General features: G+C 36.5%; 1 protein-coding gene across 1 annotated transcript in view; it reads left to right on the forward strand.

Annotated features, from left to right (window-relative positions):
- The window catches only part of DIAPH2 (diaphanous related formin 2), a 199,070-nt gene that overhangs the window by 42,483 nt on the left and 131,564 nt on the right, over positions 1 to 25,023 (forward strand). Inside the window, 3 exon segments of the mRNA XM_027645135.1 lie at positions 1 to 365; positions 2,324 to 2,438; positions 24,618 to 24,719. The exon segment at positions 1 to 365 is cut by the window's left edge and continues 10 nt beyond it. Of these exon segments, the coding sequence (XP_027500936.1) occupies positions 1 to 365; positions 2,324 to 2,438; positions 24,618 to 24,719 (582 nt within the window).

Here is a 25,023-nt window from a genome sequence, read left to right on the forward strand (position 1 = left end):
CTCCTCCTCCACTGCCTGGGGGAGCAGCAATTCCTCCTCCTCCTCCTTTACCTGGTGGAACAGTAATTCCTCCACCTCCTCCTCTGCCCGGTGGAGCAATACCACCACCTCCTCCTCTGCCTGGTGGAGCAGTACCTCCACCTCCTCCTCTGCCTGGTGGAGCAGGACTACCTCCTCCACCTCCGCTCCCTGGTGGAGGAGTCCCTCCTCCTCCACCACCGCCTTTTGGTGGGCCTCCAATGCCACCACCTCTTGGAGGTATTTCCTTTGCTCCTTTTCCGGTCGCACCAGCGTTACCACATGGGATGAAGGAGAAGAAGAAGTATCAACTGGAAGTTTCCATGAAGAGAATCAACTGGTCAAAGGTACAACAAGAACTGTGAAGCTTATGTTCCTCCCCCTCCTTACTTTACACAGATATAGTTAAGACTGTATACTATGAGGAATTTTTCAGTGAGATTCACCTTGCCAGAACTTGGTGTTTGACCAAGTATCTCAGGAAGCCAGTGCAGTTCCAATATCAGGTGCAGTGAACATGAATTGCAGCTTTGCATTAAGTTGTGTATCACTCTCTCTTTCTCTCTCCCTATTTCTATCTATCTATCTCCAAAATGTTTTAAAGCAGTTCTCACATATAGCTAGCAGCATGCTATTTCAAGCAGAAATGTTTTAAGTTCATGATGTTTAGTGTAGTTGTAAGTTCAGAGAATGCTGGTGTCAGACCTGTAATGGTACTTTTAGGTTATTTGTCTGAGATGCTTATTGGCTGTTCTTAATCAGTGATGTGCTGGAGTAGGGCTGTGACCACAGGGAGGAACCATGGGACTGCTCAAGGGAAAGGTTTGGGCACCATGAACTTCCAGTGTCTTAATGTGGTTAAACATAATCACATTTTTTTAGAAGAAAAAATGGCTTGTTTTGGGTAACCTCAGTGCATTATCTGGGGAGACCTTATTGTAGCCTTTCAATACTTGAAGGAGCCTGTAAGAAAACTAGGGACAAATTGTTTAGTGGGACCTGTTGCTATGGGTACAAGGGCTAATGAATTTCAGCTAAAAGAGGGTTGGTTTAGATTAGACACATTTATTTAGGCGTCTCACTTAAGCGGGAAAGAATTTCTGCCAGACATAAATAACTTATGTTTGCTAAACTCAGTTGTTCTGGCTAAGTAATATCTGATTTGAGATAATTGCAGGAGCTTTGTAATTGTGAAGCACACTCAGAGTGCTGTCCAGTAAACACATAGAAAAATAAGCTTTTTAGTTCATAAGACATATTGGTAATAACAGCCAATTTCATTGTAATCATTTACATTTATGAGTTTATAGAAATAATTGATAAAGTGTACATCTGAACACTGGATATGACAATGGGAAGTAACTGCAGATGGACGCTTTGCTTAAGAGCTCTGGGAACGGCGCCAAAGATCTCCTGCCTGCTGAGAAAGTGGAAAGTCTATTTGTTCATCACTTTTAAGGAGCCATCATTTGAGGAATAAAATTCTTAGTCTTTAATTTAGTCCCTTTTGCTGTAACTGTCTTCCCCATTAGTGTTGGATTAAGGTAGTTTTTTTTTAAAAAATATCTTATCTGGAGCTGGTGGTAAAGCAGCGGTAAAAGGTGGAGGACCAGTGTGTTGCAGTGAAAATGAAGTGAGACTGACAAATACAGTATTGCTGAATTTCCTGCATGTCATCTTGAAATTAAATAGCCCTTGAAAATTACTTGGCATTTAAACAAACTTGTAAACAAGAATTGATAATATGTTAAAAGCTGTTAGAGGAACATATTTTGAAAACAAAATAGGAGTTCTGAGTCATATATGAAGAGTAGAGTTGTCTTTCAGCTTCTATATTTCAGAGCACTTTCTTTTTTTTAATATAGCCAGTACAGACTAAATATTGAGTCACTGAAGGATCCATATTGACAGTCCATTTACAGATAAACTATTCCATACTCTGGCAGTGTAAGAAAGAGTTCCTCCTGCAGTTCTCAAGTGACAGGGGTGCATAGCAATGGTGAAGAATTTGGGAACTCTCTATGAAGTAATCCAGAGAAAGCTGGAAGACTTGCAAACTCAGATGCTAATATGTTATCAGGCCTGCTTGGAGAACTTGTTGAATGGAAGAAATGCAATAAAACCCATTTGTGGTTAGAGGGCGGTTCATGCCATTGAGTTTATGCAGGAAGCATCATTACGAGAACACACTCGAAATGTGGATAAACTTCCTTCAGTCCAATAATCACAAAAGTTCAGGGGCATTTGTTTTATCTTGGTGTTGAAAAAACTAGTTATTGACTTTGGAGATGCCATTTCTTTTCAGATTGAACCTCAAGAGATAGGAGAAAACAGCTTTTGGGTAAAAGCTGAAGAAGACAAATTTGAAAACCCAGAGCTGTTTGCGAAATTGGCGCTTACCTTTGGAACCCAAATGAAAGGTACGTTCTTATTTTCCTTTTTATTATGCTTCCATTATGTTTAAAACCATGCAATGACAATCTCTTTTATGCTTTGTGCAATATCATGGAATTCTTATGATGGTTTTATAGCAGGGAGATGATGTAAAACCTTTGTTTTTATTAAGCTTAAGAGTCTGTTACAAGAAATGCTCCTCCCTCACATTGTAACATGAGGAAAGGAATCTTTTTGCAGTAATATTTCTTAAAAGTGCAGGGTATATTGCAGACAGATGCAAATCATGCTTTATTTGCATTAATATTCCTAGCTGCAGGAACTGTAAGTTGCCAGGTTTTTGCAGGTATTCCAGAGTTTGTTGTGTAACAGAAATGTACTTGCTTGTACGACTCAGCTAAATCAGAATCTTCTACAAGTAAGCCTTGGGATGTAGCAATTACAACATGCAGTTGAATCACAAAGTCACAACTATACTGTGCCTTCTTGTCATGATTCTGGAATATGTGGTTGAAACTATCATGCTTTTCAAACTTATTGTGTTTATGTCCTTAGTATTTGCTTTCACTTTTTTTTTAATATTATATGTAGCTGTCATTTAACAAAAAAGTTTTTAAATATACTCTGTTAGTTAGTGTTTAAATTTCTGTTGTGTAGTCTAGGAAGCATTTCCCCCAACCCCAAGTTGTCTGTAGTCAAACTGCAGTACTGCTGTCATTAGCGAATGATGTAAGTTAGTCTTCAAAGGGTTGAATGTGTGAGTGCACACTTTTTAAAGTGTTTGCATAATACCATGGAAAAACATCAGATAATCTATGGATTTTTTGTTGGAACAGCGTGAAACGGGTCTGTTTGAATACTGCAGAGAACACCACAATGAGAATAAAAACTATACTGGAGCTTTGTCAGGTGTAACTGAGGCTGATCAGAATGACCTGCAAATACCTCCTCAGATAAAAAACAAATTAATTTCTCAAGCACTTTATTCTTTCAATTGGAAATACAATGCTAATATTTGTGTTTTGAGTTGGGAGTACATTTACTAACAACTGAATATTGGTTATGATTCTGATACTTTAATATCATTCTCAGGTCCTCAAATGGTCTTTCACATGTCTGAGACTGCACATAGTTTTTTCAAAAAGTCTTTTCATTATTATCTGTGGTTGATGGTCAATTGATCAGTATTACATATGTGGCCATTTACCAGTAATTTGCTTCAGGCAAAGAAAACAAGAAAGCACTGCTGAAGTAATTCAGTATATATTTTATTTATATATATGTGTATGTGTGTGTATATATATATGTGTATGTATATATATATGTAAAATATATGTATATATAATTTAGTAATAACTTAGGAGCGCATGGGGAAGCCCTACAAATTAGAGTCCAAGAAGTGGTGAATAGTGAAAGAATGAATTCCTGATTTAGCAACAAATCTCTTGTCCATTCATCAACCAGTTACGAAACTTCGGGGTTGTGCAGTTCTTAAAGGTGGATGGAATCAGATGTTTCAAGTGGTCAGAGGCCAAATAAGCAAGCACACAGTTTTGAATGCGCTGCTTTGTTTGGGGGGGGGGGGGGGGGGGGGGGGGTGTGTGGTTTGCTGCTGTTGTTGTTCATTTGTTTGTTTGTTTGTTTGTTTTTGAGTAGGTTCCTTGAGTTATTTCTGAATATGTCTTATTCTGTGTTCTGTTAAAATCCCTCCAAAGAGTTGATCATAGCTGTGTTTTTCATAACACAGATACACTGTCCCTCCACTTGTGGCTCATATTCTTTTCAGTAGTCACTGAATTTGAGCCATTAGCATTCTGCTTTTACAATGCACTTTAGGCCACTTTCTGGTGTAAATGTTCAGATATTACATGCAGTAATATGAAAGCAGCATCTACAGTAATTTAACACTTTCTTCCATATCAAAGTTTGATCAATTTTTGATTTATAGCGCTGCAGTTAAAATGATGTGGAGTTGGTCACTGGTTTTAGTGTGTCAGGAAGACCTTTAAGGGAAACAATGCCTGGCAGCAGATGTCACTCACAACGGCATGAGCCCCTTCTTAAGGAAAAGGACAAACTTCTACCTTGAGCTGAATTTCTTCATCAGAAATTGGAAGCAATGTTTCTGAATTCCTGAAAAGCTTCTTTGTTAAAAATACTGAAAAAACCTTCTTGAAATTTTGAAATAGTTGTAATTTTCTTGTGAGAAGAAATTCTTGTTGACATAGTTGCACAGTTCTGAAAACAGGAACAACAGAAATTCTCTAAATAACTTGCTGTAGTGATAACCTTGCAGATATTTTTCTTGTTCTTCCTTGTGTTGTTCTCAGTTAATGGTTGTAGAAAATAAGATGCCATAACAAAAGCTGCAAATTAAAACTGTTACTGCATGTTACCCAGGATATGAAAATCTTTCTGGGCTGACTCATAGAGACAGACAGTGTTGTCTGTCTTTGAGTACAAGTTGTTCTTGAAACTTGAAAAGCTGCTAGAAGTCAAAAAGAATCTCGAGAGCATTCAGTTGCAGTGCAGGCCCAAAAAATTGCATTCCAGAAGCAACTTTTTTCCTGCAACTGCGATCTGCAAAGGGAAATATGGGATGCTGTTCACCATTCTTCTTCACCTTTTGCCTTAAGAGTCACAGGCAGCTCAGTAATCCCCCAGATACCTATTTCAAGCATGATCCAGGATCAAATTTCTCTTCTACTTTAATCCTATTTTTTGGTATGCTTTCCTAATACATTACAGGAGAAGGATAGGAAGACAACTAGAAATGCATTTTATATTCTCAAGAGCACAACCAGCATGTAAAACAAATAAAAGAATGAGTGGAAGAAAACTGACAATTGCCAAAAGCAATTGTGATGACTTAGCGTTTACTCTCTTGTATTTCATGGCATTTTGGAATACCAATGGGAATAGTCACTGAACTAAAAGGAATAGCATACACACTTATTAAAAATTTGTAATTCCGTGTACATTGCGGCACTGAAATTTGATTAAACCTCTGGATTCTATTAATGATTCTTTGGCACAATGAGAACAAAACTTTGTGTTTCTTTCTCAGCTAACATAGTATTGTTTTAAGATACTCCAGAAATAACTTTAAGTTGGTTATCTCTACCCTGTGAGCTGTCTTGCTGTTTGAGTGCTGTCTGTGTTCAAGGAATGCATCTAGAGCTGTAGGGAAGTGGTACTTTTGGAGAGAAATATTCTAAAGAAGTTGAACAAGAATTTATACTTAGTATCTTAATCTCAAGTGGTTATACATCACAGGAAACTTGGGCTACTGCTTTCTGGTAGAGTTAGGGTGTGTATGCTTGCAGTTCTGTAGAATAACTTAAAAATCCCATCAACTAAAATTAACTGTTTAAAACATCAGTGTTCTTGGCAAGAACCTATTTAAAGCAAGCCTTTAAAATAATTTAAGCAGGTCGTGTTATGTTGTGCAGCTGGAGCATCCTTTTATCAGACTTTGCTCTTGTCCCTTAATTGACATAAAATTTTATCTCTGGTCACCACTGTGAGGGATAAGAACAGCAGCAGCAGTGTCATGTCTGCGATGCTTTGTGGAATAAGATGTCAAAAAGCTCCCTATGTTGCTGTTTAATTTTTGGAATATTAAACACAAGTAGAATTGTGTGAAGTGTTTGCTAATAGGTAAAGGACTGAAATGTTATGACTCTGTAGACAACTTGTGACACATCATATGCTTGGGGCTTGAGATAACTTTGCAGAGATGTGACAATACTTTTAATGTATGGGGCCTACTGCAATCAAAATCACTTCTCACTGTTTGATTGATAGTCTAATTGCAGAACACTGCAAAGCAAGTTAATGCCTTCTCCCTAAAGGATCATGTTAATTTCTGGCTCTTGTAATTTAGGTTGTGTATTTTGCCAGTCAAGAATGATAGTAGTGCTCTGAAGAAATTAATTATGTGTACAGTAGATGTGTAAAGGTAGTAATTAGTACATAATAGTCTGTAACTACTGGGATTGTTCCAGTACAGAATTCATTATCCATCCAACTTGCCTCAAGGGAAAACTTCTCGATCAGGATTCTCTTGCTTCTTTATGATTAGACTTTTAAAATACAATTCAACAATAATTTTGATATGTTTTCAAAATTGAAGTAAGGTCTTAATAGCGGAGCTGTGTTTTTCACATTATGGGAGTTTGAGTGAGAAAGGACAAGAGAAAATACAAACTTTCATGTAAGCTATAATTGAACTAAACATGAACAAAATATTTTTTTAAAAGGTATTGACAGTTTATTTCTGCTAGTAGATCATTGACTAGAACCTTCTGTTTGCATCTGTTGATTGGGGTATCTTTTCAAGACTTCCTTCAGTTCTGGTAAAATTTCTCCATGTTTTCCTTTCCTGCCTTAAAATGCTTGGATGTCTACATTCTAATTAAAGTGAATCATTAAGACTCGAGCTGCAGTAGTCTTTTGATTGCCACCTACTTTCTGTGGGTACATGACATTTGAGGTCTAAATGCCAGCTTTCTTGGAGTAGTGAATTAAAGGCTGGTGTGTAGGTGGGCTGCTATTCCCACCCACTTCCAGCTTTTATTTGCCCTTGCTTGCGATATCCACAGGAACACCTTATTATACCTTATATTTTCCATTGTTAAGAAAATATGCCAGAAAGTTTGAACAACTTACCTGTTCAGTATTTGAAATTATTCTTGTTCCCCAAAACCTTCTATAGTACAGCAAAATGAAAGGCATAATTGTGTATATTTTAGTTTCTTCACATGTGTTGAACAAATCAGTGTATTTTTGTTAGGTTTTAATTAAAACAACCCTTCTGGTTTGAACATCCTTCATTGATACTAATAACATGTTAATTCTGTAATATCCATGTGCAAGTTGATAGTGTAATCTTACTCATTAGCATCATGCAGATGTTAGTGTTACATTCACCTTCAGTGAGTTTTCTTTGAGGCCCTGTTGCTGTTCCTCATGGAGCCACTGCATGTTCACTGCAGTTTGTCTTTGAACCTTATTGTGCCTTCTTATTTTAGTTGTGCAAGGGACCTTTATGCAAGAAGGGAATGTAGAACCTGGCTAGGAAGGGCGTTTTACAGCAGAGTCTTGTGTCCTACGTTTGATATAAAGCAGGATGATTTTTTGAACTTCTGAAGAAAATAATGTGTAAATTTGTTCCTCTGTGAAAACACCCATTCTTAAAGGATAGTGTGTTATTTTGTGGTTAGTTAGTTAGTTTAGTGTTGGGGTTTTTTTTAATTTCTAGAGTAATTTATTGTTGTGGTTTAACACTTATACTATTTTAATCTATGCCTCTGCTAGATAATGAGGAGTGGGCAGAGTCAGACAGGCTGGTTTTAAAGTGGTGATGCAGTTTCTTTCTATTCCTTCCCTTGCCCTTCCTAATTAACAGGTATGCCTTTCTGGCATGAATTTTATTTTTAACCCCCTTTGTGACCAGTTAATCTGCTGAAGCAGATAATCTTCTTCCTGTGATCAGAATGAAGGTTTTAGCTTCAAACATCTCATTGAAATAATTAAGTTTGCATGCATTAAGTGCAACTTTCAAGTTTTTATTCTACCATTGCAGTGATGCAATATTTCAAGATTGATTCTACGTCTGTACAACGTTTCTCTGTGAATATTACAAAGCTTATATTCACCGTTATTCCTGACTGACAAATGACATTACAAAAAGTGCGTCATTCTTCATCAGCCCTTCCTTCTAGCTTGGCATAATAACATTTTTAGTGGGGAGAAAAGTTTTGTTTTACTTACTTTTCAGCTATTTCATAGTAAACACATAAGTAGCAGCCAAAGAATGAGGTCAGTGCACCATTAAACTTGAAGGAAAATTCTTTGCATTCACTTCCATTTGTTACTTTTTAACAAAAAGATCAGCAATTAGTACTCTTAAAAAATGGCTCTAATTTGGTATACTGAGAAGCCCAGATCAAATTCATCAGAGAACTTAAATGTTAGCAGGCTTTTAAAGGTCTCAGTATTGGACAAATTTCCTTTGCCACAGCTCTATTTGTAGGTGTAAGACAACAAGATTGAGTTTAATTACAGAAATCTCTACTGTTAAGCACAGATATATTGCACTACTTCAACTACCTGCACTACTTCAACTACCTACACTGCTTTGCCAACAAAAAAAAAGAGAGAAAAACCTATGAGCTCATTATGTATTTGCTTCTGGATTGCAAACTGCAGGTGGCTCCCTTGGTCTTCTGATTAATTCAGGCAGTGTGTGTTTGTTTGCTTTCCCTCCTCTCCCTCTCCTTTGCAAACATGTGGGAATCCAAAGCAGATGAAGATAGAGCTTTGCAGTTTAGGCTCTCTAAGTTTTTGTGTGTCTTAGGGGAATTTCACTCAGATTGCACACTTAGGTCATCAGTCTTCGGATCTGTTTGACACAGGCGTGCAGCAGATTGGTTTGTTTTCATCTTTCACTGTATTTGAAATTGTTGTTTTTCAACAATGGAATAAATTCAAGTACCATAAAGAAGAAAGAGTGAGTTGTTAATTTGCCATTTTTCACTCTTTCCTTTCCTTGTTCATTCTATTTATCCAATATGTAAACTGTCAAACTCGGGGATGGAAAAAACTTTGCATGGTTTAAATGAACTGATGCCCACAATTATTACCATCCAGTATAGATTTATATATGTGTCTCTGTATTTTGATATATTTCATATGCATTTTTTGGTTTTTTGATAATCTTACAGTTATTTAAACAATGATCATGGTAAATGCATAAGAACTTATTTCTTGATTAATAAAAAAAAAAAATTGTATATAATTACCAACTAAAGAAAAGCTTTTCTACCCAGAAGTGTCAGGGGCAATTTGGACCTGATAATGATAGCCAGTCTTGATATGTTTGAAGTGTCAAGAGGAAAAAAAAAAAAAAAAGAAGAGAGGGAAGAAAGGCCACATGTGTTCTTTGTGTTCAGTTTTGCATCAGGTAGTGATGTTTAACTACACCAGTTGACTCTTTAAGAGTTAAAATTTATAAATAAACTTTTAGTAGTGATACAGAGCAGCACAGTTCCCAAACTGATCCCGGGAAGGATTCATGTAGTTCGGCTGCAGCTGGGCTATTGTTCAGGAGAATGGCAAATGAGGCCTCCCAAGAATTCCTTGCATGTATGTTCCTGTGTAATTTTTTTTCATATGAGGAAGCCTCTGTGCAACTGGTGGCTGTTCCACGGCACCTGCTCCTGTTGAAGGGAGTGTGTGTCTTTTATTTCAGGATCATCAGTGCCCATTTCATTCACCACATCACAAAAGGAATGAAATGGCATTCCAAAGGGGCCAAAACAAAGGAAGACTTCCAATTGGGGGGCAAAGTTTGTAAATTTTAGTTCTCAGTATTTTATTTCAAGTAACATTTTGGCACACTCACATTTTATTAACTTAATTCCTTTTCTATATCAAAGGCAGCTTGTAACATTGAGTTGCAAAGAATATGTATTTTATTTTGAAAAAACCTACTGTGTACAATAGATGTCCTGTTGGTATGACCTGCTAGTGATCATACTACTTATTTACTACAAGGACATCAGAAGCTAATTATTCACCCCCAAATCTGTGTTTAAAAACCAGTGTAACAACAAAGTCTTTTACTTGCTTTACTTGGGAGTGTCTGAGAGTTCTGTGTGGATTGCATTTGATACTAATTCTGTATGATAAAGCACAGTGTTGTATGATGAAATGGGCAGATGGCATTGTTGTAAATATTACAGAGAATAAATGAAGACTTTATTTTCATAAATTATTCTGATGATGCTGATATTTAGACCACAAGTTTTGTCTCTGTTGGTCTGATGTGAGGGAACAGTGATACTTTGTGAAGATTTTCCTTTTGAAACATACAGGAAGGATCAAACGTCTTTTTTCAAGTTTGACACTTGATGGTTTGCGACTATAGAGTTGATTTTATCATGTGACAGAGAATAAAGAATATCCCACATTAAAACAAATTAAATCTATTTAGACTTTCTCAGAAGTGAGGCTTAGTCTCAGTTATGCAATTTTTGAGTTGTCTTACTGTCTTGTTTTGCTGTCAAATCTTATATAAATAATGCTTTCAGAGTGATTGTACCATAGGGTTGGACAGATATACAGGAATATCACTGGAGATCTCAGTCCACATTATACTTTCATTGTTTCTTGGGACTTTGCTTTTAAAAGCTTTGTGGTATATATTCATAAGTGGGAAAAATAATGAGGGACAATTTTCCTAGATCTCCAATTTGTTATTCCTGGAGTTGGCCCTCTCTATGTGTGCAGCTGGGTTAATATTTTTTCAGGGCATTGTTGTTCTACCGGAGGGTTTGGATTGAGAAATTTGGATATTGTCTTAGTCAGCATTACGTAGAGAACTGCAATAGCTGCAGCGTCAGAAAATCAAATACAAACGGTCTGTATGGGAATTAAATTATATTCAGATTAAGAGACAGATGGGAAATAGTTTGAGGTCTGAGATATTTGAAGGCTGCTGTCTTTATTCATTGATTACTTTGAGGTATAGCATAATGTATTGCACACAATTCCTGTAGAAATGGAGTTCAGTTTCAGAATCAGCATTTTATCTGTTCTACATCCAGGTCAAATGCTCTTATGTGGAGGTGATTCCTTCAGTTTTAGTTTAATTGGCAGTGCTTAACCCTTTTGGAACTTCACTAGGACAAGTTAGTCTTCCCCAGTGGAGGAGCAATGATATGAAATGAATCCTGTGGGTTACTTAGTGACTGTAGTGGTTCTGCAGATACACACTGATGATCCACCTGCCCTTAGTACCACTTTCAGTGCTGCGTTTGTAAAGGCTCTTCCAAATTTGTGTGTGTTTGCTGCTGCAAAACCATTGTTTGGTTAAGAAATCTCTGGAACCAAAAGTGTTTCTGAAAAATATTAATAACGAAGCCCCTGCTGATCAGCTTTTCTGCAAGTTTAAATTAGTAATTTTGTCAAAAAGCTTCAGCAGTAGAATTTAAAGAGAATTTAGTAGATTTGGAGTGAGAACAGCCACATATTTTCTTAAAAGGGCTCTTTTAAGAGTCACAATGTTGTGATTGAGCTGTCTTAGTTATAATGTTTTATATTTTAGGTGGTAACTTACAGAATTCATGTTTTAATTTTTTATAACTGACTTCTCAGAATTTAAAAAGGAAAATCTTGAAGAGGAAAGGTGGAAGAGTTAGTTGTGGCTATAAAGAAAAGTCATGGGGAGGTGAACTCTCAAAGGCACAAAGGTTTTTCTATTTTTTCCTACAAAGGAAATTGATGCATTGGTTTTTTTTTTTTCCTACATTTGGTGTCTCACAGATTCCCATTAAAGAAGAGGAAGAATCAGTGCTTGTCATACACACACAAATATGTGTCACCCACATACACACACTCCAGAAGTTTGGAATTCCGTGATAACTCTGTTAGTACTCAGTAAATTCTGTACCTGCTGCTTGCCTTGTTTCTCTAAGAGAGATGGAGCTTTTGTTGGTATCAGCTTGATAAAATACAGCAGAGGAAGAAAGGCAGTTTGGTATTCCGAAATGTCTCTTTGAGTCTCAGTGATGCAGTGCTCAAATAAACTACAGCACATTTAACGAGGAGCTGAGGACAGAGACACATGTACTCAGCATACCAGGGAAAGGGATTGTGTACAAAGACTAATTAGCATGAAATATGAATACATTCATGAAGGAGTCTTGATCTATAATGCTCTTACAGAGTGTATTTTTTCTACGAATTGGATAAAAAAGAAATTCAGAAGTTGAACTGAAAAAAGAGTCTGTGTTGAACTGAAAAAAGAAGAGGGTTTTGTTTGTTTTTAAACAAGTAAAGATCTATACTCCTGGAATAAAATCCCTTCTGTATGAATAAATAAAAATATTAGACTGAGAAGAATGCTTTCTCTGTTGTCAGAAAAAAGTAACCCACAAAAGGTACTCTTTTTCAAGTATTTTTTTCTTTTTGCAACTACATTTTTTAATGTGAATTTCAGTTAGATACTATAAAAATATATTTAATTTCAAGATCACAACATGAAATGTTCCTAGCCAGGTTGGATAGGGCTTGGACCAGCCTGGTCTAGTGAAAGGTGTCCCTGCCCATGGCAGCAGGTTGGAGCCAGGTGATATTTAGTGTCCCTTCCAACCCAAACCATTCTATGGTTCCATTCCGTGGGTTTTACAGTAATTTTTGTTAGTTGAACTGTTGAGTTTTGGCAGTTTTCCTAAATTGTGGCTTCTCTTTTACATATAAGAATTTATATCTTTATATGTACATAAAGTACACTGATGATGAGTTGGAAGTGAATCAGTTGTCACTTCTAGGCCTGTGTTCTTTAGTTCTGTGCAAGATGGTTTTAAAACAACATCTTTTGCCTTTTCATGTGTTGTTTGTAGCTGTAAATATGTTTTCTGGAAACTTGCTCAATATTGGTAAAGGAAACTCCATATGTGGTTACTACTGGAAAGCTGAGTGTTGTAGTGCAGGTTCCTCAGCTGAAAGTTGGCCATGAATTTGTGACCCAAGTGAAGCAGGGGAAAAATAAAAAAGGTTAGAGGAAAGGGTTGAGAACAGATCAGTTTCTTACCAGGAGAGTTTGTACTCGTTATTAAATAGACTATGCACCTGTATTTCACTATCCTGAAAGCTTCCAGCAGAGTTCTAGGAATAACAGTGTATTTGTTTAAATAAATGAAATGCCACCATAAAGAAAGATGTAGTTATAAGCAAAATTTATGGTCTTACTTGTTAAATAGTTCTTCTAAGTCTGTATTAAAGGAATGTTCTCTGCATCTTGCAGCAGAACCATTGTTAGTACATACTACACTTCTTCCTAAATGTACTTTCTATCAAATGAACTAGAATGTGGAACTTCTCCCTCTTGTAAAACTGACAAAATGTGTCAGAGTTGTGGTCTAGTTCCAGTTGTACACTGTGCTGACTTGCAATGATTCTGTATTTACAAAAAATGGTCCCCCTCCATGGGTTTTATGTTTTATGTGCAAAACTGTTTTTTCTTTCCTTGTTGCTGACCAAAAAAACCTAAAAAATGTCATCTGCTTTTGACATGGAGATGTGAGATGATAGTTGTTTCAACTATAGTGCTGTTATAATGCTTTGAACAGAATATTCTGCCACTGTGAGAATTTCTGCCATATGTACATAGAGTAAGGATAATTTTGTTACCTAAATGGATAAAGGTTCTTTGGAGAAAGAGACATTTTAAAGCTATCTAAAGGATTAAAAGTTAACAATCATGCTATTAAGTTTCTGAGTTCATTGAGAAATTACAAATAATAGGTACACAGGCATTAGCACAGATAAAAGCTGATAATTTTGTTGAGTTATTGAATTACTTGTTAATAATTTTAAAGGATGTAAAGTTGTAATTTCATCTCTCAATATTGTGTGACTGTTATGTGTCTTGTGCAATTGTGAGAAACTGAAACTTCTCTGAAACTTTATTCTTTCAGATACCTTTTTTTGTTCTGCAATGTGGGAATACAATTATTTTAGAGTAGTACTGCAGAATAATTTCCCACAGTGAAAAGGCAGGTGACTAGAAATTTATGACTTAAAGGCTTTCTAAAAGCAAAAAATCCCCATGATCAAAGTCAGTGTGGAATTATCATTAAGTTGGATATTCTGAGTGGTAGTAAAAGAAAAAGTGTTGAGGTTTTCTTTTTGACACTTTTATTGTTGCATTTAAGACACTTGGATCATTAGCAAAGAGATGCTACCTTTTTTGTGAATCGTTTTAACCAAATTTTGCTTATGTTGGTAACATAAAGGTAAGCAGGTTACACCTGCTTACTTTAGAATACAGTGTGGATTCTGTCTCTGTGTATTCTCAGAATGTGCTGAGGTGAACAGTGGAACCTGACAGTGTTGGTGAAGGTGAGAGACCGGTCGCTGTTACTGCACTATTTTTAGTTGCTGCAATGCAAGAGGCTTAATTTAGTAGTACTCTGGTAGGTCCCCTAAGACTAATCCTGTAATGTGGAAGTAATTTATCTTGTATGTCTTAAAGGCAGATAATCATTGCCCATGTGTTCTATGGGCACCTGGGTGTTTGCAAAACACTTTGGGATACTTGGACCCCAAGAAAGCTTTTTCAAGGTAAATCTCTTAAAGGTGATAGTAACATACACAGCTATGTAGGGCTGTCTTGAGGCTGGCTGAGCCGTGTGTTTTATCTTCAGGAGATGACTGAGAACAGATGCATAGTAAAAAGGGTGTTTACATGTTAACACGTGTTAAAAGTCTGTCTCTTGATGTACGTAAAATCAATTAAACAGTGATATTTCCAAGCTTCCAGCAGCTGATGTTTTGTTTTTTATGCAGAGGTCACATCTTACACATAGTCAAGTGTTTGTTGTATTTTGTCTTCAGTGAACTCATGATCTCTCAGCATTCATAACCTGTGCCATTGCTCTTCCCTTGTATTTCAAACAATTGTGTTGGTTTCCAGTTTTTTAACCCTACTGCTTCTCATCTTCCTGGTTTGTTGTTTCCTTTTTCTGTCCTTGCAAGTCTCATTAAGAACTAATTTATATATACTTTCTCTGTATTTTCAAAGGCCACAGAGGGGCAGACCAAAACTGTACATGATACACAGAAGACACACAGTAAGACATCAGTGCTGGCCATTATCCAATAAGTGTCAGTGGATCTACACCAGTTACTGAGGGAAACCTCACAGTTTTGGTTGTCACCAAATGTCCCCATTACTGTTTGTTTTTCAGAGAGTTACATTAGTATTCCAGAAAGGTTTCACTGTCACAGAATATTGAAACTATTGGGATGACCTTAGATAGAGTAATCATTAGTCAGAACGATGGTGACAATGGGCAATGAATCTTCCCTGTGACAGCATGGGCTGTGGTTGGACCTGTTCCAAACAAGCCACTGCCCTCTGATGTGTCTGGATAAAACCAAATAATTCTGCTCTAAAGGTTGCAGTAGCCTTGTCACCAACATGGAGCTAAAACACTTGTGTTGGTGTACAGTTAGGTTGAAAGGGCTGCTTAGTATAGATTACATGCAACTAATTATATTTGATACCATCTACCACAGGGCCACAGTTTTGAACATTTGTTTGTGGGAGACTTATTTCTCAACATCTTACAAATAGGAACTTTGATCCTTATTTATATTTATCAACTATCAAAACTGTGGTTACCATCAACTTCACAGGGCACTGCATACTGGTTATAGAAATTAATGGAAATCTATTAAGACACATAATTTCCCAATTATTTTTAATAAGATCCTTTTACCCTGTGAAGTTCTGCTTTGGACCTGATGCCTAGGAAGGCATCCTTTTGAATCCTCCTGGCTTAATAAAACGATAAATACAAGCTAATTACCAATTTTTTTCATACTCTAAATCAGTAGGAGTATAGAATTCTTTTTACTGAACAGTAAATCAGATTTCTTATGTACTAAGTCAATGGAAATTTAACATGGTGTATTTTACTGTAGGTCAGAGTGTATGGGCAGGATGTGCCACATAACACTCGAAAAACTACAGTAGATCTTGATGATGGTAAATAAGTTGAGGAGTTTAGGAATTAGATATGTCCAAGTGGAAGAATTTTTCATGTATGTTTATTTAAAACCTTGATGGTAGAGAAATGCTTTAAGAAGGAAGAGGATACTCAAATATACATTTGGAGATGTGTGTTTTACTTTAAGTTTAAATATTTTGTCAGGAGTTTTAAATGTCAAATATCACAGTGATAGACAAAATCAATTTATCATGTCATTTTTAGTAACGTTTTAGTCTGCTCCATTAAACACTGATATCTATTTAACTTGACTGTGTAAAGGGATTTTTGGATCTTGGGATCTTTTTTTTGTTTCATTATTTGCAAAGTTCCTTTGGAAAATGTGATTCCCAGAGATGTCTTTATTGGGGAAGATGAGCCTTTTACAGGCCTAATTAAGGGAAACAATAGGTGAACTTTTCATTTAAAAGATATTTATTTGTTAGACTTCTCATAGGAACAACAGAAAATGAGTTTGTGGGAATCTTGATAAAATATGATAGAAGTTTTATGACTTGTAGTTTGATTTGTTGTTTTGGGGTTTTTTTCTGAGTCTTGGTACCTTTATTTTACCTTGGGAAGTTGTATGGATAAAAGGTGTATCAGTTAGAATCTGGGAAATCATGATAGCTGTCCTGTCTCACAGTTCCATGGTGATGGTGGCCTGATGTCAGAGGAAAAAATATAACTGGAACGTGTGACTGTTTAAATTAGAAATGCTATTATAGGCAACATTTTATTTTCATAGGCAAATGTCTTCTCTGACCCACATATAAACTTACTGTATTCGTTCTAAAATGCATTGACCAGTCTCGTTAGTCAAGCACTAATATATGGGCTGCAGTGACCTGTGATGTCTCGGTGCCCACCAAACCCACCAACCAGCATCTCTTGGGAGCTGATCCCAACCCTTCATGTGGGGGGTCACATGTGTTGGAGTGGTGGCAGTGGCCAAGGGAGGAATGGGATTGCACAATCCTGAGGCTTTCTTCCATATCAGTATTCATGGAGAAAATGGGAGAGAAGAGCTCATGGAAAAGGCTACTGGCTTTTATTCTAGCTTCTTACAACACATCTACAACATAGTAAATTAGGCCCATGGAGGATATTTTCAGTTTAATCCTTGTTTGCCTGCTGTTGTTTGTTTTTTTTAATGTTCATCTGTATTTTTGTGGCCATTTGCATGTGATGAATTGTTAATATTTACACTGTCTTACAGCAAAAGCAACATCTTTTGGATTGGTCTTTAGCAATAAGTAGAAGGGCAGTTGTGGTTTTCTTTTGGATTTTTTTTTTGTGCCTTTTTAGTTTGTTTGTGTGTTTGGACTTTTTTGTTTTTTTTTTTAAATAAAGCATTTGTGGCCCAGACATCGATTTAATTTCAAGCTGTTGATAGAAAGCTGAAAGCCACTACAATACAGTTAATTAAGTCCACTTTAACTTTACAACTGCTGCACGAGTTCTTGCTGCAGATCTTCAGTGTGCTTGAAAATTACACTAGTTACAACAATTTTAGGGCAATTTTAATAGAACAGAAATATTTCATGTTAAATTAATAGAAGTCATTAATTGTGGTGGTCAAATATAATAGCAATCAATTATAAGAACAAATAATAGGAGTGTAGATCCCCTACTATTTTTAAAAAAATCCCTAATTTTTAAAACTAAGTTATGATCTTTTTTCTTCTTCCACAGAGCATAATCTATTGGGTTGATGCCACTTCCTTCAGCTTGATTACATTAATTAGGCAAAAAACATACAAGATTGCAAGAGGTTCCATGTTTTTTTCCTCCCTATTAGTTTTATTTTTTTTATCTTAAGAGCTCAAACTAAGATTCAGATCAATTCCTTACTTGCTTTGTAATAATTATTTTTTTAATACTGTACCAGATATTTAGCCCTTGATTGCAGAAAGGACAGAGTGACAGCAGGAGTGCTTAATTAATTTTACTTCAGGAATTGGTAACTGAGTGATTTTAGGTGAACTGAAAAATACCAGGTGGCACTGGGAATAAACATGAGATCCCACAGCTGCTGCCTGAATTGACAAGAGGCGTGTCTGGCATCTGTTAATGCTCTTGCATTTATCTCAGGATATCTAGGAAAACACTTTGCTCATTGTCAAAGTTAGACACCAAATGACAGTGTGGAGACTGTAAATGAATTTGGATACCAAACCACTTTAATCTCAGTTTATGCAGTTCATCAATTGCATGACCCATGTGTTCTGCAGGAAAAGTGATGTGATTGAGGAGAGAGTGGCTTCAGCTGTGTGAACTGTGGCACCTCCCAGAACCCCCCCTCTGGGGTACTTTGGATATTTTCTGGTTTCACTGGATAGAGAACACCTGCTTGGTCCCTACTCTGTTTAACCTGCACTGCTGTCTTCTGACTTGCTGCCACTGTCAGGGCTCTGCTTGTTCAGGATACTTCTTCCAGGTAGCACATGACAGGACGAGAGGAAATGGCCTCAGGATGCACCAGGGGAGGTTTGGATTAGACATTAGGAAAATTTTCTTCACAAAAAGGGTACTCAAGCATTAAAAAAAGCTGCCTCAGAAAGCAGTGGAGTCACCATCCCTGGAAGTGTTCAAAAAACATGTGGATGTAGCACTTGAGCATGTGGTTTAGTGGTGAACATGGTGGTGGTGCTGGATTGATGATTGGATTTGATGATCTTAGAGGGTTTTTAAGAATTCTCTGATTGTATGAGCACTTTTGCACTTCTTGACAATCAACAGGTCATTTGCATAGTTTGACTTGAGCGAATAGAACTTTGTCAGAGTTCATTCTGCTGCCTGGAACAAGAACTTGGACGTGTTTCATCTATTTCACTGAACCAAGTGCTTAGTGGAAGCTCCCAGGCTAAACCTGAGAGCTGTGCTCCCTGCCCAGACCTTGGGCACTGCTGCACCTCTCCATGGGAGTGGAAATGATGTGTCAGGGAGAGGGAAACACTCAGTGATGGTGTATTGGGGAGGAAAGAGAACAAGTGCAGATTAGGCACTACTTTGTTTTACTTTTCTCCCTCTTCCCTCTTTGTTTGAATTTAATTCTCCATTTTTGAGTGCTTCTAGAAATAACATGGAAATAAAAAACGATCGGTAGCATCCCAACATCATCAATTTAGCCAGGCTTCAAGAAGTTTGATTATGTTGTAACAGAATTTACTGAATTTTTGTGCTACAAATTACTTTCTAAACCTTCAATGGCATTTGTAGGCCGTTATTCCATTTTTCTACTAAGTTGTATCACATAGGGGTTTTTTTGAGTAAACTCAGTGTAATTATTACTTTCAGCTGCTCAGCTCCACTCTTGTGGGTGTAGTTTACATCCCTTGCAACTGTATGTACACTTTATTTTTTTTTATCCTATACTTCTGTACTAGCCAGAGTTCTTTTCTCAGGTAAGGGGAATAACAAAGCAATTAATTTCCTTTGTATATTTACTTTTGCTGCCAAATACTAGTAAATGCAATTGGGAAACCCTTTGCCAGATGGAAATAAGATGAAATTACTCATTCATTTCCCATGACAGTTATAAGGATGTTTTTGTTCACTGTGTGTACAGGGTTGACAGAAATTGGCGATTAAGGCTTAAGGTGAAGGCAGATTAAAGCTAAAGTTCACCTAAATCTCTGCTTTCTCCACACTGTAATTCAGTGTTCTCCTTTTTGTCTCCCTTTAATTTTCATTCTTGTTGGATTCATGACTGACAGTTTTTGCTATTAATTCTTATTAAAATTATTTAAAAAAAAAGAATTTTATGTGAACTGGACATTTCAGCTCATAGTAAAATGCTTTAACAGCTTCAATACCATTAAATAAAATAATGTATATTTCTAAAAATTTCTCCTGACCACTTTTAATGCCATTCAGGAGCTGAATTAATAAACAGGTGGGAAATGATAATTTTCAAGCACCATGTATCCTTATTCTTTTTGCTGCAGAAGTACAAAAGTACTGATGGTAGAATATTTTTCTTAATTAAGTCTCTAAAGCATTTCAGCATGTTTTCCTATGTTCTGTGCCATGATTATCATTAGTCTTGCTTAATGTATTTTAAACTTCTGTAATGTTTTGTTTAGTATACCCTAAATGGGTTCTGAGGGTTTCAAGCTGAGCACCTTCAGTGGGATTGAGTTCCCAGCTGAAGGTCTCACTGAAGGGACACCCTCAAGCTGCACATGTGCTGGGTAATGTCAGATGAACAGCAAACAATCCCTTGCAGCACATTGCATCAGCTATTTCCTCCAACACTGATAAACAAATATGTTATTACTAACAAAATAGAACTCTTAAGTTAGAAAAAAAAAAGTTACGTAATGTTGGTGTTTAGATCTGCCTTTTCTGGTCGTTAGGAAGATGTCTGTGTATGCTAAAGCTGGCACATGCTCTCCTTTGGCTTTATCATGCTGGCTCTCCTTCCTTTTCCCTCTTTTGTCTGCTTGAGGGAAATTATAAAGAAAAGTAAACCCAGCCAAAACCTTCTACAGGTCTAACTGGTGCAAGATAATTACATATTAGTGGCTATTTTGCCATTTCAATGATTGTTAATTGTTGTTTCAGGTTTTTTTTAATGCTCTCGTGATTCTTACTTCCTCCCAACTGAACAGGGAAATCACTTTAAACAACCAAGAGAATAATTTTCTCCATTTCTCAGAAACAAAAAATCCACATATGTATGTGTACCTTTGTGTGTGTGTGTGTACGTATGTATTCCAAATACATATGTGAGTCGAAATATTCATCTGCATAACTTTGTATGAAATGGGATTAACCATCCTGGAGAAACACAGAGATGTAGGGTAGGAGATTTAAAAATGCTTTGCCTAAACTCAGCAGATGTGCATGAGCTTCGTCTGTTATCCCAGACATGGTGATCTGAGGACAACCTGAGAGACACTTTGGAGTCTGAACTCTTCTGATACACATGCTGCTTTCCTGTGGGGATGAAACACTTGGACTTCTGGAATTCTCTACTGAGAATTTGGAAGGAGATATTTGTCACTTTTGCAAAGAATGACTTGCTAGAGAACCTGACCACTTATTGCAGGATTCTGCCATCCTTCCAGGTCTGTTAATGCACGGGAGGACTGATAGAGACTTCATTACTATGTTCTGGGAGGTTAAACAGTTGACTATGGAAGGCTGAATTTGGATCAAGCCTTACTTAAGGTGGGGAAAAAGCTTGTCACGTTCTGAAAGAAGAAAAGCAAACTTCAGCAGGGCACTTGGATGTGGATGGCTCAGCAGGGAGTTGGGGAGGAACTGGACTCTGTGGAATAAGGCTTCGGAGCTGGATAGCTGAACTCTTTCTTTCAGTGTTCTATTGCTTAGTCAGTTGAGGTCAGAAAGTAAGGAAGTTTCTCCTCTGCTACACCTTTGTTTATAAATATGACTATTTTTGTTATGGAAACTTGGGTATGATAGTCACCAGGCCTAGGTGCTGTCTGTAAGAACTTGGTTTAAAAAAAAAAAACTGATTTAGAATGAAGATCTAAGCCAGTACCATTATCAAAGTGCTGTGATGAATAATGACAGCACTAAACTCAAGGTCTGTATGAAGTAATAGAGCTACTTGAGCTTCCAGATTGATTTTTCAACTTGCTTTCCCGAGCTACCTTGTGTTGTTTGCTATAAAATCCTTCTTTCATCTCTCCCTCTGGTTCTGTGCCATCAAACCAAAATGTGTCTCATCTTTAAGCAGGAGCTTGTGAAGGAAGAACCTGACAAGGGTCAGGACATTGGTCAGCAATAGTCTATTGATTCTGAAAAGTATCAAGTATCTTTTTAATTGATTTAATTATTTCTCATAATTCTGTAATCCATGGTTCTGTCACAGTTGAGTCACTGCTGAAATGAACTGTGTGATCAGAGGGAAAGAGCCACTGATAGAAGAGGGAGGAGCATGGCTTTGTGTAGCTCTGATGCTTCATGTCAGCTCAAGTGTGGGTCAAACAGTGGTGGAGATATTCTAATCTAGATTAGATTCTAATCTAGATGGGGATTCTAATCTAGGTCAGGATATTCTAATCTAGATTCTAATTCTAGATTAGTTGTCTAATCCAGAAATTTTAATAATGTCTCTTTCTGTCTATGAGTTTTGGGTTGGTAAGATTGGTGTTCATCCTATATTGTGACTTTATGCAGTCACATAAGCATCTGGTTCTAGTATTTCTATGTTTTTTGTGAATAGGCATGAAGTTAACTTTGAAGTCTCGTGAATGGAAGGAACATCTTCTCTGAGCTTTTTCAAATAGAAAAAAAATTATTTTAATCCAGACATTTAATATTTAGAAAATGGATTATTTAGAACTGATGATGTTATAGCCCTTCAGGCTTAAGTAGGTAAGAGTAGCTGTAGTTTGTTATAAAACTTCTGAACAGGATGGTCTGCATTCTAAGTGTGGTTCCTAGCTGTACATCCACTAGAGGAGTGCACCTGGATACAGATGAGGAGAGGTACTAAGGACAACTGGTTCTTTGCCCTGTACAGGCAGAGTTCCTGTTGTGAATTGTGGCTCAGCCCATCCTCTGTGTGTGTATGAAATATCATATGTGTAAACCCCAAACCACTTTTCCTCTTTTGATACTGTAGTAGCTGAATAATTTAAAACCTGTTTTAGGTTGGACTCATGTAACACCTTTGCCCTTGAACTCTTGCTCACAGAGGTGTTTCTCTCGCTGTTTCTAATCGGGTTACATGAATTACCACGGTAGGAAGAAGGTTTCCTTTGTGTGAGATTGACATTTGCTAACAAAAACATTTGTTCCTCTTGTTTTCTTTTTAATTTTGTTACCTCTGCAGTTTTGCAAGCCACAGGACTGAGGTGATTACACACTGAAATGTGTGTTTATTGTCATAGCTGGTTACACAGCAGGTTTGTCTTTGAGGTTCCCAACTACTGTGACAAGTCCAGTGCTTTTTGAGTGGGTTGTGAGGGTGTGTGTTGCTCAACACTTTAGAGACTCGGTCATATATGGAGATCTGGAGGGTTTAATTCTTAAATGGATCGCGTTTGGAATAGGTCCGTTGATCTTCTTGAATCATTTCTCTCACCTGTCTCAGCAGACAAAAATCAAGGCTTTGCAGTACCTCCTGTTGATATAACACAGCTCATAATGTTTGTTGCCTTCTCATGGGACAAGTAATTTTTCACTCTCGGGTGGTTTTTTGTTTGTGTTGTGGAGTACCTGGTCTTATTTCCTTGTTTAATTGAGAACAATTAGTGATAAGGGTCTGATTACTTTATGTAGTGTCACTTTAGGATTTTAAATGGCAGCTCATTATAGTTAAAGGGTCAGTGCAGGTGGGAATTTCTAGGATTATCTGGTGATTTGTAGCTCTGCTTTTACAAATACCAAGCCAGCTGGCCATGTTAGGATTGCAGAGAAATGACAGGGCAAGAGGAGAGCAAGTGTTGCTTTCTTGTTGAATCATCTTTTCTGTTTAGCTTTCCCTGCTTTAAGCTCTTCAATAGTAGCTGGGAATGAGGGAACTATCTGGTACTGGCTTAGTTAGCTCTGCTATGAAAATACCCAAAGTAAACTAATTATTCAGTGATATAAACCCAATAGAATTGCTTTGTGCCAGATGGTTTACAAGTAGTGACGTGTGTAAGGAGACAAATATCTGTTTTCTAAATTCTACTTTTTTTTTTTATTATTAAAGAGGATGAAACTGAGGTTTTATGTTATTCTTCACACTAAAAATCAACATCTTTTCTTAGGAGATACCTGTAATGAAACCCATGATAGCTCATTATAGTACAACAGAAAACAGTACTCAGAGAAGAAAAGTGTGTTTAGTCTGCTTGAAACTTCCTTTTAATATGACTTTCCAATTTTTTAGTTACTTTTGAATGACTTAAAATGTTCATTAAGTTCAATTACGGTTAAGCACATTTAGGTTCTATTCCTTCAGTGCCAAATATGTTACGTGATATTGAAAAGGATATAAATCCTTGTTAATGGGTTTACTTAATTAATGCTTAAGAAAATTCTGTGAAAATTGACTAATTTAAATTGTGCGAAAAATCAGCTTATATATTTCAGGTACTTCAGTTCCACTTTTCTTTCTATATAATTTCAAGTGCTGAATATAAGGCTAGTGATCATTACTAATTTAAAAGAAATCAATTAAAAGGCATGCTATTTTCTTAGTTGGTTTTTCTCTTTACCGTGGACAACATAAATAATTAGTGAAAACATACCTTTGTTTGGTGTGATAAATATCAAATGATTAATGTTGTTGGTTTGGGATGAAGAACTTATTAATATTATTAATATATCAACAGAGGGCACTCGTGTGCTTTGAAGTGACACCAAGTCCCTGCATTTTTAAAAGTGCTTGGAATAAATTGGAGCTGAAGTGAAATTTTGTGGGTAAAAATATATAAATATTATTTGATAGTACTTGAGAAAATTGGTCGTTGTCATATTTTTATTTCATGCTCCTTCTACTTTTGGAAATTTCCTTTGTGTCTTTCGGTGTTTTACAGTAGGTTGAGGGAGTACAGTCAGTTTGCCTTGAACTGATTCTAAAAGATGCTTTATTATGACTTTCTAATGGAGTTTCTATTAGCTAAGATGGAACAGTTGTAATAATGAATCTGAATTTAATAAATACCTTCTTTCCAGCCAAAAAGCCAGTTGAAGAATCAGAAGAAAAGAAAGCAGCGCAGTCAAAGAAAAAGATCAAAGAATTAAGAGTTTTGGATGGAAAATCCGCACAAAATTTATGTAAGTGATATGAAATGCATTAGGTCAATATCTAATTAGCATATACACACATGATTGTTCTTAATTTTTCTTGTGCCATTGTTTTTTTTCTAAAAATTACTGATTTAAAATGAGTTTTAAATTCAGAAGTGTTTAAACACATCTGTTTTGAATTCACTGTACAACTTGGGAAAAATTAAGAAAAGTAAAATGGAAACATTATTTATATTTAAATGGTAATGAACTGTGTTGGTTTTGTTAGTTGATTTTTTCATTAATTGTTTTGGACTAAAAGTATAATTAAATGATGATCACTAGTTTGGGA

The sequence above is a fragment of the Corapipo altera genome, unplaced genomic scaffold (genome assembly GCF_003945725.1).
Source record: "Corapipo altera isolate COAL_440 unplaced genomic scaffold, ASM394572v1 65, whole genome shotgun sequence".
Lineage (NCBI taxonomy): Eukaryota > Metazoa > Chordata > Aves > Passeriformes > Pipridae > Corapipo > Corapipo altera.